Genomic DNA, 16098 nt, shown 5'->3' with positions numbered 1-16098 from the left:
ACAAATCAGAACCAACAAAACTGGCCAAGAGTGAAGGAACAAGTTGAAATGTGATCTGTGTGATGCGGTGGTAACAACAAACACTTCAGTTTTTGTAGACATAAATCTCAAAACTTAAACAATGGGTTGTTTTCCAATAGCAATTACAAAGCATTACAACTTTTTTTATATCTCCAACTCATCATTAGCAAAGCATTTGCATTTTCTTCCTTTTAGCTTGAAACATATAAGTGGTAATCCCAATTTGTTGTTCCTGTTTGGATCTTTGACTTTCTGTCTCTCTCTTTCTGTTTCTTTCTCTTGACTTTTTCTTCCACCCCCTCTTTCTCTCCCTTCTGAGTGAGGATGGATAGCTAGTAGAGAGACTGATAATGGAGAGCTCTGATTAATTTGGCTAGACAGAGATGCGTGGGGACTGTGTGTGTCGGCCCTTCATTGTGTTTGTTGTGTAGAAGTTTGTGTACTAGAGAAAGTGAGAGAGATATTGATCATCTGTTTTTTGTTTGGTATAGATCAAGGCGTCTTGTGCAAAAGCGTGGCCTATGTTGATAAATCTGTGTGTGTATCTCAAAGAAATGCAGTATATTACCTGTCGAGCCCAAAAGTGTTCGGAGGAGGGTAGGCAGTATCCATTCAGTGGCCGAATCGACACCAACTCCTTGGTAGTGCAAGACCAATACATCTTCTTACAGGTACGAAAATGTGTGCGTTTACACAGGTACAAGTGTTACGTTGTAAAGCTAATGCGCGTACATGATCCAGACAGTGTTTGTGTGCGTAATCTCTGACTCTTTTTATAGCACTCCTTTTATCTCTGTCAGTGGCCGTGTAAGTGAGTGATAACCATTGTAACCAGCCTCTCCATCTTTAAAAGGGGTCCAGGGGAGGACAGCGTTCTAAGCGAGAATCCCAAACCTGGACCCTCCTCTATCAATACAAGCGACTTTCTTTTGACTTTTGTAGCTTGAAGCTGTTGAATTTGAGTTGACAGAGAATAATGAGGTTATCGATTCAAAAAGCGCAGGGACAAGAGACTGTCTGACACCCGGTACCTCACAGGAAAAACAGCGTTGCAAAACACCATCCTCACCCTGCAAAAGTGAACACGCTGTATCATTCTGTGAACATCTAAGCTGTATTGACACTGGATCAATTTGGGGCATTAGCACCTTAATACACTATGTTTGCCGCTTGATAGCAAGAATCCGCTTGATTTGGGAGACTGGGGATAGTTGGGGAAGTTGTCACAAGAACACAAGGTTTTGAGTGAGAATCAAAGTCGATTCACACACATGCTTATTTTTCAAGCAGGGTTTTGCATGTTGGTTTCATAATTTAAATCTATTTTTGGTTTGCACTTGCATTAAATATAGTTTATTCATTTCAAATTAAACCTTTTTCTCAAGACACGTGTGTTTTTGATCAATTTTGAGTGCAAGTTGTGGGACAACGTGACTACTCTCGACTAGTTTTCTTGCAGTCAAGAATTCAAAGTCTTAGTTTTGAGTTGTCTTTACCCAATACATTCAAATTGTGTGAATGATAATAAATAGAAAATAATTGTGAAAATTGACTGCTATAATGTTTTCTCACTAGCAGTGTTCTTTAATGTAGTCGTGCTCATTACTATCCACCCTCCGACCTTTGTGTCTGTCAGCTAACCACGGCTGGAAGAACTACGTACTTTGTGTCCTACCAGCGAGGGCCCTTCAGGACCATACAGCTCCCGAAATACTGTCTACCCAAAGTAAGATACATGACACAGCACTAGCTGTCAAGAAAAGTTGTCGGACGAAAAGCGCGCGTGTGGCTTTAACAGCTGTTCCCCGTACAGGACATGCACATTGTCAGTACAGATGAGGGGCAGGTGCTCGCAGCCGTGCAGGAGTGGAATGAAAATGACACCTACAGTCTGTACATCTCTGACACTCCTGGAGTCTACTTTACGCGCTCGCTGCCAAACCTGCGCACGTCCCGCGGGCTTGCCGGAAACCTCATCGTTGATGTCTACAAGGTCTGCGACAGCCAATCACTGAGCTTTGATGAAATATGGATGTGCAGCCTGTCAGAATTTTGGGGCACTTGCCAGTTAAATTGAAGACCTGCAATGTTCACAGTAATACAGTAGATTTTTGTAGAATTTCGTAATTAACATGGCTTTCTTCTTGGATTTGTGAAAGTGGAACAGTGAACATTTTAATGCTGTACAAAAGCAGTGTTTGAAGTTATAAAAAAACACTGTGTACACAGAGAGAAAGAAAATCTGATAATTAGAGTAAATAAAAACTGATGTGCAAGCAAAAGTGTGCAATAATAAAGATTAAAACAAGGATTATGCATAATAGGATAGAACGCGATACAATAAAATAACACGTCGTATTAAAATGATTGTATTATTGTTCCGAACACAAAGAAGAATACTGTTAGCATTTGTTCGGATTGATAATTCCTTGTTTCCTGTCCTCTGAAGGTGTTGGGTGTTAGTGGGCTCATCATAGCCAATAAGAAAGAAGACATACAGATGAAAACATATATCACCTACAACAAAGGGCAGACATGGGCCTTACTGCAACCGCCAACAAAGGATGCTACAGGAAATGACATCAACTGCAACCTGGTGAGAAGCACCACCTACCAATCCTTTAACTATAATGTAGCCAAAAGCGCATTTACCAACAAAAAATGCATAATGCTCATAATTATCTTTATACAGTTAATGCTACTTATAGAGACAACCCACTTTGTCGTATACGTTATACTCACACGTCAATTACAGTAAGTCAAATTTGACAGTGTTTACACATGTCACGTGTGAATCATTTTTAACATTTAAGTCGTACACAGAGGAATCCCTTTACTCTCCCAGTGAGTCGCACGGGTGAACCATGAGGTAGCACACAATAGCTCTGAATTAAGTCCTGTGATGATTTGATTAAGACACACTACCTTCCCTGTGTCTGTATAATGACTTTCACTGATGTTTTACACTGTTCTGGAAGATTGGTGATTTCAATTAAGACATAACATGAACAACTGGAGTTCATTTATCAGTGGATCTTAGAAAACCTTAATTACTTTTTCTCTGCTGCACCAACAGACAGCGAGCTTCGTGTTTGCACATGTGTTGTCATTCTTTAGAAAGGAGATGAAACAGATTTTTACAGTCCTCGTGCTTTGGGTATTTTGGGACTTGTTACCAACTTTAAGGAGCTGCTAGTACAAGAATTTTGAAGTATGTACGAGCCATCCAGAGAGAACAATGTTTTGATGAATTTGAAGGTGCTTGCTTGCGTGTTCAATTTCATTTGAAATGTACTGATTTGTGATGGACGTTGTGTAAAGGGGAACTAACAAAGAGCTTTCACACACTGAATTCTAAGTGGCTTAAATCAAATACATTTTAAGGTTTCGCAGAAGCTCTACGATAGAAGATTTGATTTTGCTAGTTTCCAAAAGAACTGGGTCGCACTAATTGTAAGGGGGGTACTAAAAATACGGACTGAAGCTGCAGAGAATCCGAAACGGATTAATTTGCACAGTTTTTGAATGCTGACGCTCTGGTCTGTTGAGATTATGTAGATAAATGTAAATATATCGTCGTATGATTTAATACGGTTTGATGTTCTCATTTTCAGCCATCGTGCTCCCTGCACCTTCACCTACAGATGTCTGAAAACCCCTACACACCTGACACTATCTCCACCAAGCAATCCGCTCCAGGAATTATTGTGGCCACAGGTGTGTGTGTAACTGTGCCAGTTGCTTTTTTCGTGTTTTATTTTTACTTCTTTTCGAGTTGTTCTTGATGAATTAGGCTGAAAATTTGGTTTGAATGTTGTTGCTTTTAAACATATGCAACGGTCACACCGTGAGCTTTTAAATTGTTACAGCCATGCGTTTCCATGAGGTTGTCATGGTTAGAACAAAAACTAATTTCGCTCTATTCTTCTGGGTTTGTCAGACTCATTATAAAATTTTCTTCGAGACTCAAACCCAAATGTTCTCCCGTATGAGCTCAGATAGATGCGCGCTTAGAAAGTTGGCCATGCGGGGCATGCAGAAAGTATGACCGCCGTCTTCCACATTCATAATTGCCTGTCGTGTCCGACAGCTGTTCCACAATCACTTTCACCATCTCGGAATGTATAAATGCAGAATTTGAAAAATGTGTTTTTTGTCACTGCCAGGAACAAAAAAACATGTTTTTTTCTCATTTGGTCATCAGTATTATAGAGTATTATAGAACATATAGATTCAACATTATATATTTTATGCTTCAGGGATTGTTAAAAGAAACACCTTTTCTTTACACTAATTTTTTTTCTATTTTACTAATGTATAATTTTCTTATCAATAATCCTTCTAACAGAGTTACTTTTGTGTTTTTCCCTCTCAGGTAACATTGGGCCCGAGCTGTCCTTCTCTAACACAGGAATGTTTATCTCTTCTGATGCTGGTAACACCTGGAGACAGGTAAATAGCTAACCTGTTCGGAATAAAGATATGCGCGTATGGGCTGTAATGTACCCTTAGGAAATTAAAACAACATTCTTGATCACCTCTCTAACTACCTGAAAGTAACAGAAATATGAGAAACACTAAGAGATGCTGTCTCATATGACTCTGCAAATGCTTTCTTTAGATTTTCGAAGAGGAGCACAGCGTTTGGTTTTTGGACCATGGAGGGGCTTTATTAGCTGTTACCCAATCTGCAGTTCCCACACGGTATTTATGGTAAGACACACTACACAAATCCACACAAGCATCCATGTGCCCACTTGTCACACAAACAAATAAATAGACTGCTTTATTAAAAAACAACAATAAAAAATTATACTACAGTATAATTCCTACTGCGTGTATGTAATAGTATTTAGTTACACAAACACTAAACTAGATTATACATTTTTCTTGCACCCATTTTTTAAGTTCATGACAGCTTATCTCTAACTTTTGGATGTTTTACATTTAAACTAAGTTTCAGAAGTTTGCACATGGTTGAAATAAAAGCTTTGAGATGGGTACTAGCGGATATAAACAGCAGGCAATGGGTCTTATCATATCAAACATACTGAATCCTTTTAGAGGAAAAAGTCTGTCATGGCTTTGTAGTGCAGGTGGGTTTTTTACCAGGGCTTTTAAGCTCGTGTTGGGGGTTAAGGTTGGAATTCCACATAGGTGGAATTCGGAGTTTCCATTCACATGTTGTTCCAGCCACGTCACACACGCAGCTTTGATGTGCTAAGCTCTGAAACATTGTCAGGATCAATTAGGTTACAGAAGATTATTCCTATCCTCATGTGGGCTGTTAATGTTGGAAAAGAAGTCAGATCTGTGCGTCTGACTGTCAATCTTGGTGACTTTGACCCACATTTACACCAACAAAAATCAAAGCAAAAAAAACAAAGACTGCTTTTCTTTCCGAACAAAAAGATGGCATGAAGAAACTATTATATATGTTAAGAAGTACTAGGAAGTCACGGTTGAAAGCACTTGAAGTAAAGAAAAGTAAAAGATGGATGCCTCGTTGTTATAAAAGGATAAAAGTTCCTTTTGTGTTTACCATATTTGACTCTATTTTCCAATACACTAAATACGTGTGATATGACTGTTGAATAAAAACTCAAGACACATATGTTTATAATTTAGTTTTTCAAAGCAGGTACATGCAGACAATGTCTTGAATTTTTTACATACATTATCATTCTTCCTGAAATAGTTGTAGTAAATTCTGTCTTGTTTTTTTAATAACAGGAAAGTTCTTTGGCTACTCTGTTGAGCTTAGTACAGTCCAGGCCACCTTTAATAACAAAAGCAGCCTCTTTCTGTTCTTGCTGAGCCAATTCTGGGTGTGCCCAGTAAGGGAATGGTTTTGATAACTCTGGAGGGTAAGGGTGGGATCCAGCGAGAGGTCTCACTGTGCTTTTCAGGGTTTCTCCACAGGGCTGACGCCATTGTAAGAATTCTGCATCACATTTTCTGAATTTCGTTATTGCTGGACCCTTATGAGAGTCATTAGCTGTGGGTGTCCATTCAGGAGTGCACTGAAAAGATCTGAGTATCGCTCTCTGTGAGGCACTCTGGTATCCACCACTGGGCTCAGGCACTTCAAAGCTTTGCTTGCGCTGTCACATATTCTTTGAGTTGTTTGCGAGGAGGTTCCTCGTTGATGGAATGCATCATGGATGGTCCACATTCAATCATCTCCAGATGGGTATTCACCTTGCTATACATGTTACCCTTTAGAGGTTTTCTGCTTTTATGCATTGCTCCAAGAAGGATGTGATTCTTAGCAGTCGCCTAGTACTCCTTGTATAGTTTGTGACTATACCCATTGCAAGGTTACTTGTTTCTTTTGAGAGTGCTCAGTGCGATGGATTTTGTTCCAAGTTCTTCGCTGTCCAGCGCCAGCTTCTGATGGAGGAAACTTCTGTTGTTGATTTGGTCGTCCTTATTGCAGACCCTGGACAGAGCATCCAGGTTTTCGTTTCTATGGGGCATAATTAAAGAATATTTAGGACATTTCGTTGAAAAAATATTTTGAAAGCACACTTTCCTCAGAATAACAACTCCACACAAGTTCAATAATAACAACTCGTGTTGTCAATAATAATGTATTGAGTTTTATCCCTTGCCTGTCTGACATTAATTTGAAATGCTTCATCAATTCAGTGCTTGGTAAACAAACACACTAGACTTTTTATGGGCGTAATTTTAAAATTGAAATAAAAAAGACCAAATACATTTTTAAATGGTTCAGTAATTTTAAATGCAATATTAATAAATAAACAAACAAATATGTGAGTTATTTAAAGAGTTCTACTGTATGAAACTTTATATTCGTGAAAGGGGTGCTGTATTTTTTCACCATGAATTTTGCATGACAAATGACTCACAGGCTCACTGAAGTGTCTTTGGTCCCAAGTTTAAAACAGTCTTCGGTGTCCAGCGACAGCCTCTGCAGAAGTAAACATCTGTAGGAGGAATGGTAGTCTTTTCCAACTTCTTCCCTTGAAGGAAGCATCAGGTTTTACTTTCAAATGAGCCATAATTCAAGTATATTTAAGAGAGTTGGTCAAAATATAAGCTGTTCAAATCACATCTCGCACTCAACAACTCAACACAAGTTTAGTTATGAAAAAAATGTAACTGAGTTAAATAATACTGTTGTCATGAAAACTTGAAAAATAACTTTTAAATGTGCTAATGGCAGACAATGGCTGCGTCCAATATCGCCTACTTCCAAACTATATAGTTAGCAAATATAGCGAAAATTATCATGAGTCATGAATAGTAAAACTATAAAATGAAACGAAACTATAAGTAAAAACTATAAATAAAATGAATAAAGATTAAATTAATAAGGATCGAATGACTAAATGGGAAAAAGTCACCTGGACAAGATGTGAAGTAGAAAGAAGCTTTAAAATAATTGCCAGTGTACAAAAACTAAAAACTAAACTATAGAAGCACCATAACACTGTAACATAATAAACATTATGCAAAAAAATGAAAGAAAGAGAGCAGCGTAATGTAGATGAGAAATAATAGACTGAATGTGCGATGAGACAATCTGCATTTTACATGACTAAAATGACTAGAGGGTAATGTAAACAGAAATCGTTTATGGAGTATGATTTTGTTTAGATATTTTTTTTCCAACAAGCATATATTAGATTTGATTTTACTGTAATTATGCAGATGTAGCCCACATTAAATGTTAATGCAGTGACTTGGTAATGACTTGTTTGTGGATCCGCTAAATATTCTCAGATGACTGCACAATTGCATCGATTACATTTGACAAATGTTCTTTGTACAGTAGGCTATATTAATAAGAATATGAATCTAATCTAGTTCAACAGTGAATTGATAAAGGTGTCTGTGTGTTTGTAGGATTAGTTTGGATGAAGGCAGGCAGTGGGATAGACTCAGCTTTTCATCTACTCCTCTGTTTGTTGACGGGGTTTTGATGACTCCGGAGACGGAAAATCACATCATTACGTAAGAAAGCTCATATCCTTACTGGCATTGCAGATCTCCACCTCATCCGTTCGATCACACTGATCTAAATGGTCCAGAAGGTGTCAGTAATGAACCTTCACTCACTGGCGTCATCGTTATCAGTTTAGATCACGGCATGAAATGACTTCATCATAACTCTGCATGTCTGAACGGTTGTCTTGATAACTTTATACTTTGATCTATATACTAATAGCACCACAGTTTAATTGACACTCCATTTTATGTATCATCTGTTAAATATACTTTATTTCCTTTGGTTTTAATGCACTTTTAGATTTCCGTTTGCCTTTCTTTTCTTTTAGATGTTGTTGTTCATCATATTTTACTAGACTATTTGGTCAATTAGAAACTGCAAAGAATTAAAAGTAAACAGGTCTTATTTTCACTCTACGTTTTTCTGTCCTGTTAGATTCTTCGGACACTTTAGTTACCACTCCGACTGGCAGCTGATAAAGAGTGACTACAGCTCCCTGTTTGGGCGGAAATGCACAGACGGAGACTTTCAGACATGGCACCTGCATAACAAGGTTGTCACCCAACATTTATCACCACGCCTTACTGTTCAGTCTCCGTGGTGAAGAGCTATTTACTCACTCAACATTCTATATGAGTATCTTTTGGAGTTGAATTCACTAATTGGGGTAGTACGAGAGATTATTGTCACCTCTGGGGTAACATGTCCAAACTGAGTGGAAATTAATAGAGCCGTAATGGATTTTTGGAGGAATCTCAGCTCATCTTAGTTGTGACATGTTATCCATCAGCCTTGACTTTAACTTATACAGCTTTTCAGAGTCAGAATCTTTTTCGGGACAAATCTGTTGCTTAGGAAGCAAAATAGACATTTCAAAATTCTCACAAACTAGCTTTCCTTAGCTAAGCAGGAATTTAACTGTGAAGTGAACCAGCATTACCTGCTTTTAATTCAGTTCGCTTTATAGAAAACAGGGGGGGGGGGGCATGTGTATATGCAGGGTTTTTTTTTTTTATTTGAGAGTGCACCAGTGTCAGTCTTGCATGGGTCATTTGGCGCGATAGTCCAGATAATGACTTAAACAAAGAAAAAATATTCTTAGTTTAAGGAACACACAAATGTAAACATGTTTGTGCATTTTAACATTTGGAAAAGAGCCTCTTGGATAACTCCTTTTTGTTATTCATTGGAAAAATGTCAAACAGAAAGGTGATGGTGGCTAGATGGTGACAGCATTTCTAAGTTAAAACAAGTGATCTGTGTAAGGTGTCATTTGTTTGGGCTGACTAAAAACAGATGTGAGATGACTACTAGATTTTAGAAACCTGTTTTGCCTATAATAACTGTGCAAGTACAAAACTTCCTATTGAGGGGGATAAGTATGGGTTATGCATGTTTGTAAATGTCTGGGTGTTTGTGTGATCCAGGGCGAGGTGTGTGTGATGGGAGAGAGACAGGTGTATATGAAGAGGAAGCCGGGCACACGGTGCTCTCTGGGTCGAGAGTATTCTCGAGTCGTTTCAGCTGAGCCCTGCATCTGTAGCCTCTATGACTTTGAGTGGTGAGTCACACACGTACATGCGCGTGCACAGACACACACACACAGAAACAGAGTGGTGGCTTTTCCAATAGAGGAAATGAGTGACAGTAACTCCCGCGGATCAAAGGACTCAGCGTTGCATGCAGAGAACAAAAACTGCAGGGATCCAACCAATTATACATATTAATTAGGTGCCTTTCGAATGTAGATTCCACGGTTCCTCCGCATAAATCCTTTGCAAAGCAGTTTGTAAGCGCACTACGCGATTTTGTTGGTCAGTAATTTAAATTGGCCTGTTTTAGAGATTCCGGATTAGAAAACACAGTAAACACAGTGTCATACTCATCCTGCCATACTGATGACGTTGATCATTTTCCAAGGCCACTCTGCTGGACACAGACGGAGATTCAGTCTCATGCTGATCATAACGACGACATAAATCTCACTTGTACCGCACACAGGCTCCATTAGTCGTCTGCTTTCAGGCAAATATGTATGAGAGCCTTGCAAAATTAGCGTACTGTCAAATGATTAATTATCTTCAAATGAATAAGTAATGAATATTTAAATGGGTGATAAATGTGGCAGTGATCTGATTAGCCTAAAGGAGCAGGGTGGAACCCTGTTCCAATCGAGCACGAGTTAACAGAGCGGCGCCGAAAGTTTATACATCGCAAACGCTCCCACCAATCACATCTCAGAGCCACAGTGCTGCAGAAATGAGCTATGGTATGAGGAGAGCTCGTTTCAAAGCGTTATAGATCTGACGCTGACATTTATTGTCGAAAATGGCTGTCTATCATCGCTTTACATTGTATCGAGTCTACAGAAGTAATAAAGGGGTTTGCGGAAAGGGTTTTACAGCCTGATCCCATTAGAGGACAATTTTAAGATACACAATGAGCTTTTGATTATCTAGAAAGCACCTTGTGCCATGTTTGTCACGCTTTTAAGAATTGTGGGATCCCTGCATTCAATCCATTTCAACAGTTGGGCTCCATCTAGGTGTTTTTTCTACAAAACATCAGTCCTGTTGGTAAATTATGCCCTGTAATCCACTGTTGCTACCCAGATTAAAAGTCTTTGAGCATAGATTCAACACTAATGCTGACCAAGCCAGCAGAGATGTTAAAAAATATTAAGTAGTATCTTAAAAATCTACATGATCGAGCCTTGCAGTCACTTTCTCATTCTAACGCTGTAATATATTAGGAACTCTTAAAAGGAACCATATAACCAATTTGAGATCCTTGTACATTTAGGTTGGTTGTTGATAAAAATAGGCTTTATGGCTAAACCTAAGTTACCTTAAAGAATAAGTTAGGAGTCTTTATTTATAGAAGATTTATCAAGCCACTGTTCATGACTCTAGAGTTTAAACAAGCTAAATAACTGATGATTTCTCTGCAGTGATTATGGGTTTGAGAGACAGGCCAGTGGAAAATGTGCACCTGCATTCTGGTATGATGTGAATTTACCTTCCCACACCTGCAGCCATGGACAGCATTTCCGCAACAGCACGGGGTAACACACACACACACATACATGGATGTATAAATAGAAACACAGGCAGATAAAACGCATGCATTCATAAACTTAGTTGGTATCTTTTTCTGTGTCTTATGACGGGTTCTAGCTGGCTTAATAAATCAGTCCTTCCTAGCATATGTTTACCATATGTAGCCTGTGTTTGTTTGTGCGGGTGATATGACATGTGAAAAAAAAGCATCTCTTAAAGATGTTACCACAAAACCAAATATGTCCCTATGCGTTCAACATCTGTTATCTGCTAGAACTTACTGACAAAAGATGGTTTTATTTTTATAAGACTTTTCCATCGGGGACCATATTATTAGAGTACCAGTTAAAAGGTGATGAAATTTCTGTCATCTCGCACACTCAATTTTTTTAAGTGAGTAAGCATTCTTTGTAATATGGGTGTGGAACGATACAAGGGTGAAAATTATTGCATACCCGTTTTTCATTTGTCAGTATAAAAAATATCTGTTAAGTGCGTCATACTAAATAATGACTACGTTTACATAAGCACCAATTTAGTGATTATTTCAGAAAATCAGAGTATGGACTTAATCCCAGTTTAATCGCATGTTTACTCGACATGGGAACAACTCTTTGCTCCTGTTTACATTAAAGTTGTATTAGTCTCATTATTTGCTATAATACAGACACAGTAGGGGAGTGTTACTGTCTAGCGTTGTAGTATATTCGCGTCTAATGCAACACCGTACGTTCACCGTATGTGGACATTTTTTATGGTTATCTCGCTGACAGCGAGTTGTGTTGTCGGTAAAACTTCACATTGTCATGTTAACCATGAATTTGCACTTAAGGTACGTGATAGAAGCACGTGTGCACCTTGCTCAGAGCAGCACAGATGCGATTAAGGTGTTTACATGCCTTCTTATTGCGATTTGAACTGGCGTACGCCACATTTGTTACTTCGATTATCCTTACTGTGATTATGAGCTTAATAACATTATATAAATCTAATGATTGCGTTTACTTGAGGTAAAGTGTAATCGCAATATTTAATGTCTTCATTAAAAGTGTAAAAATGAGAAGGTCTCTGTGAGGGCTAAGTTAATAGCACCCACAAAGAGAAAACAGAAATAGCTTATAACTTTATTAAAATATGGTTTTGTATGTAAAATGCAGAAAGGTCACTGTAAGTCATTATGTCATAATACTCAACGTGGTCTTGTTTGTTCATTCTGAGTAAAACCTGAGATATTTATTTATAAACATACTAAATGATGCCTGCTTAAAAATGCGAAAGCTTTCAGTAAAGGTTAGGTTTATACGTGTGGATAGGCTAGGCAATAGAAAAGCCTTGGCACGTCCCCATGAAGTGTGTGTAAAAATATGGGAACAAGAGTGTGTGAGTCTGCTAGTAACAGGGAGCACCATGTGTTCAGGTACCGAAAAGTGATGTTGAATAACTGTAGAGAGGGTCTGAAGGAAACACTAAGTCCGAGAATGCAACAGTGTAAGCCCATTGCTCCAAGTGGCCTACAGTTGAGCACCAGGAACTCCCAGCTCACTGCTGTACTGGGAACCAATATCACCTTCAGAGTAACACTCCAAAATGTGAGTGAGCACAAACACAACAGAGGAAATTCTCTCCCTCAGTATTTAAAGGCGAAACCATACAATATATCGGTCTGCCTTTGTTTTTTTCTGTAGGGTGACTCCTTGTCTACAAGTCTTCATGTTGACTTTGGAGATGGCACCTCTGTGTCATACTCTAACATCAGTCGACTCGGTGACAGCATCGCACACACGTACAGGATGGCTGGGATATTCAGGGTCACCGCACATGCTCAGAACAGCCAGGGATCTGACAGCAGTTCAGTCTATCTGCACATCACCAGTACGTACGTTCACACAAACCTGAACGCACATATATTTATATTTCCGAGAATTCAACTTCTCTCTAAAAAGTCGTTCATGTAACTGTACAAGCACGCTGTGTACAGTAAAATTTTCTCTGTCACACTGAATTACATCTGTGCCATTGACTGCACATCCAGACATTCGGTGTAAGTGCAAGCTTTCAATGTGTAGAACAGGAAATTGCTCTCGGTACAGCGTCGTGTGCAGTGCTAAATGTGATTGTTATTGACTTCGTATTGTGTCTGATATCACGTCTGATGTGTCGTGCCAGGTCCCGTGGAGCGTATATTTCTCTCAGCACCTGTGGTCGTCATTAGAGGAAGAGAGGCCAACCTGACGGCAGTGCTGTGGCCCAGTCAGCCCCGGACCGCTACCTTCTACTGGTGGTTCAATAACAGCACAGAGGTTCAATCGCTGAATATTTGCACACACATGCGGCCCAGAGGCACAGATCGGTTAGGCGGCTATTCCAGTATTGCGTTTGACCTCCAACAAACAAGGGCTCTGCCTAAGATATTGTGCTTGCCGGGGCCAGGCCTGTTATTAGGATGGATTCGGATTGGGGTCAAATAAGTCGAAAGCAAATCCACGTTCGGGGGCTTGTGCGGGCTTGCCGTGACACAATCTCTGTTCCCTCCCCTCCAGTACTGCTGAAAGAACACCTGCTGCCAAAAGAAAAAGAACTGAATTTTAACCAACTCTGTCAAAATGGTTTTCGTTGAAGGACAGGCATAGTTAGAAAAACACAAGTGCAGAAATGCTCCAAGCTCAGCTGTGCCATTGGGAACCCTAGCCAAGATTAAAAGCCCTGTTAGAATTTCTAATTACAGATCACATGACCTAAGACAGATCCTATTGGCTGTTTATATTGCTATTCCAAAAATTATGCCAGTGGCTGTTTGTCTCGTTTTAATTATTGTTTTGCAAATATCTCCATGCTGCTGCAACCGAAATCATCTCAAGATCACTAACCAAAATTATGTTACATCAATTCTGACAACGTTATAGCTTCTTGTCTCACCAAGCATTAGGCTAGATTTTAACTTCGTAATATCGGCAAATGAATCATGTTTTTATGATGCCTTCTAAGATCACTGAATTATGTCTCTAACCATCCTGTGAGATCATTTGATAAAGGTCTTCTTAACATTTCTGAGGTGAAACACATAAAAAGTGCCCGAGCAGCTTTTAATGATTATTCATGTAAATCTAAATGCTGGAACCTTTCCAGGTTTTGAAAATGCATTAAAATAGAAAAGCATTTAAAATGAACTTGTTTAGGTGGTTTGTTTTTTCAATTTAATGCCACATTTAGACGTTTATATGGGTAGATTTAGCAGCTGCATTGTTATTAAATGCTCACACTTTAATGTGTATAACTTTCTACTGATGAAAGAATCTTTGTGCATTGATGCTTTTAGAATTATTGTATGTTGTTTTTATAGGCAGAACAGAACATTGAAAGAAAACGTTTAAAATCAAAAATGCTCAGTTTGCAGTGCAAGTTGCACAGTTTGCATTTGTTTGCTAGTGCTGCATCTTCCCCAGAGCTTCCAATGTTTAATAAAGAATATTACGTACAATAAAGAGTGCAGTCAGGCAAACGGCAGATACACACCCTCCAGTGAGTTTTGACTATTATAAATACATTTTCACTTAAATAATTTAAGTGAAGGAAATATATTGATTTAACGCATTGTATGTCAACAGTACAGTGTTTTCAAATCTGTTCTTCCTCACTTCCTCTTTTTGCCATGAAAAAATGTAATTTTCCGGAAAAACAAGCCGCTTGAAAGTAAATGGATACGTGGTGTTATAGCTCCATCTGAATTATTCTTCTAGAAGAAAACCATATTCAGTTAGGATGCCTTGAGGGTGAGTAAAACATGGGGAAGTTTTGATTTTCCAGTGAAATAGCCCTTTAATGCTTCTCAAAACACAACTGAACTTCATGAACGGAACAGCTTGTTCAAAAAGTCCAGGATAAAGCTGAAGAGTCCTGAGATCAAGATGAATGTATGAAAAGAACTAAGATCAAAAGCATGCTAGCTCATCCGTGAGACGCAGCGGGTTTTCGGTCATGTAGGGCTGAAAATGGACTCGGCTATAAATGATTCTGCCACTCACACATCAGTCAGAGTTGCTTCTGTTTTTCTCAGCTAGTTCTGAGCCAAACCATGTGTGCGTGTGTTTACAGCCACTGATCACACTGCGAGGAAGCGTGTCGCACACGTTCACGCAGGAGGGGTCTCACTCTATCAACGTCCAGGTGTCTGCCGGAGGGGTTGTCTTACAGGACGTCAAAACCATCACTGTCAAAGGTGAACATCTCCCGTTGCTGTGAAAATTTCACTAGTCTTTGTGATGGGCTTACTCAATCAAGCCCCAAGGGGTTTCTGGAGGAACTGCAGGGGGCTTTATGAAGTTGCTCTCAATGTTTACTTTTAATGTATACTGTTAATTTAACACCATTATGTGAACAATAATTTTTTATTTTAATTGTTTGTGATAGCAACATAACAACAATTCTATTTTAGTGAATGTTTTTACACTTAAAAAGCAGAAATAAGAGGGAAGAATTTTTCTCGTTGTGCATTTTATCTACCGTTCTGAGACGTGCATCTCTGCAGAAGAATAATCTGTCTACCCCATCCATCCATCGTTCTTTTTCTTTATCTCGTTCGCAGAGTTCTTTCGTTCTTTATTGCTGTCATTCTCTCCCAACCTAGAAGAGCACAACCCGTCTGTCGCCGAGTGGAGACAGGACGTGGGGCGCGTTGTCAGGGCAACGCTCACTCAGGTACACCGATCTGAAAGTCCATCATGGGCTCCTATTGGAGTGTTCTGTTCATGTCAGTGAACGTTTGAAAAGGACTCGTGAAATTTCTTGAAAGGCAACTATTCAACTATTCTCTTTCCTCTTTCTCAAATGCTGCTGGGTTTGAGACTGATGGCTCTTTCTGGGCTCTCCGGCGAGGTTCACGTTTGGCTGAGAGGCTGTACGTGCACTCGTACATCGGTCTGATTTCCCCTCAGTATGAGTGAGAGAGAGAGATATGTAATGCTGCCGGAGAGAGTGAATCGGGCGAGTACAGAGTGAATATTGATGCAGCGACTGAGAGACTCTAAAGGCAGTCAGCCAATT

The 16098-nt window shown here is 39.2% G+C and overlaps 1 protein-coding gene across 1 annotated transcript in view; it reads left to right on the top strand.

The window, feature by feature from the left end:
- Positions 1-16098, top strand: part of sorcs3b (sortilin related VPS10 domain containing receptor 3b) — a 56456-nt gene that overhangs the window by 34063 nt on the left and 6295 nt on the right. Inside the window, exons 7-22 of the mRNA XM_056767216.1 lie at positions 574-692; positions 1658-1747; positions 1835-2014; positions 2471-2617; positions 3636-3738; positions 4397-4473; positions 4643-4734; positions 7897-8004; positions 8435-8552; positions 9427-9560; positions 10950-11063; positions 12476-12647; positions 12744-12930; positions 13225-13358; positions 15151-15274; positions 15641-15753. Of these exons, the coding sequence (XP_056623194.1) occupies positions 574-692; positions 1658-1747; positions 1835-2014; positions 2471-2617; positions 3636-3738; positions 4397-4473; positions 4643-4734; positions 7897-8004; positions 8435-8552; positions 9427-9560; positions 10950-11063; positions 12476-12647; positions 12744-12930; positions 13225-13358; positions 15151-15274; positions 15641-15753 (2012 nt within the window). The remainder of the gene's footprint in view (positions 1-573; positions 693-1657; positions 1748-1834; positions 2015-2470; positions 2618-3635; positions 3739-4396; positions 4474-4642; positions 4735-7896; positions 8005-8434; positions 8553-9426; positions 9561-10949; positions 11064-12475; positions 12648-12743; positions 12931-13224; positions 13359-15150; positions 15275-15640; positions 15754-16098) is intronic.

This window comes from Triplophysa dalaica, chromosome 15 (genome assembly GCF_015846415.1).
Source record: "Triplophysa dalaica isolate WHDGS20190420 chromosome 15, ASM1584641v1, whole genome shotgun sequence".
In the NCBI taxonomy this organism is placed as follows: domain Eukaryota; kingdom Metazoa; phylum Chordata; class Actinopteri; order Cypriniformes; family Nemacheilidae; genus Triplophysa; species Triplophysa dalaica.
This window is presented reverse-complemented; position numbering and strand designations above follow the sequence as displayed.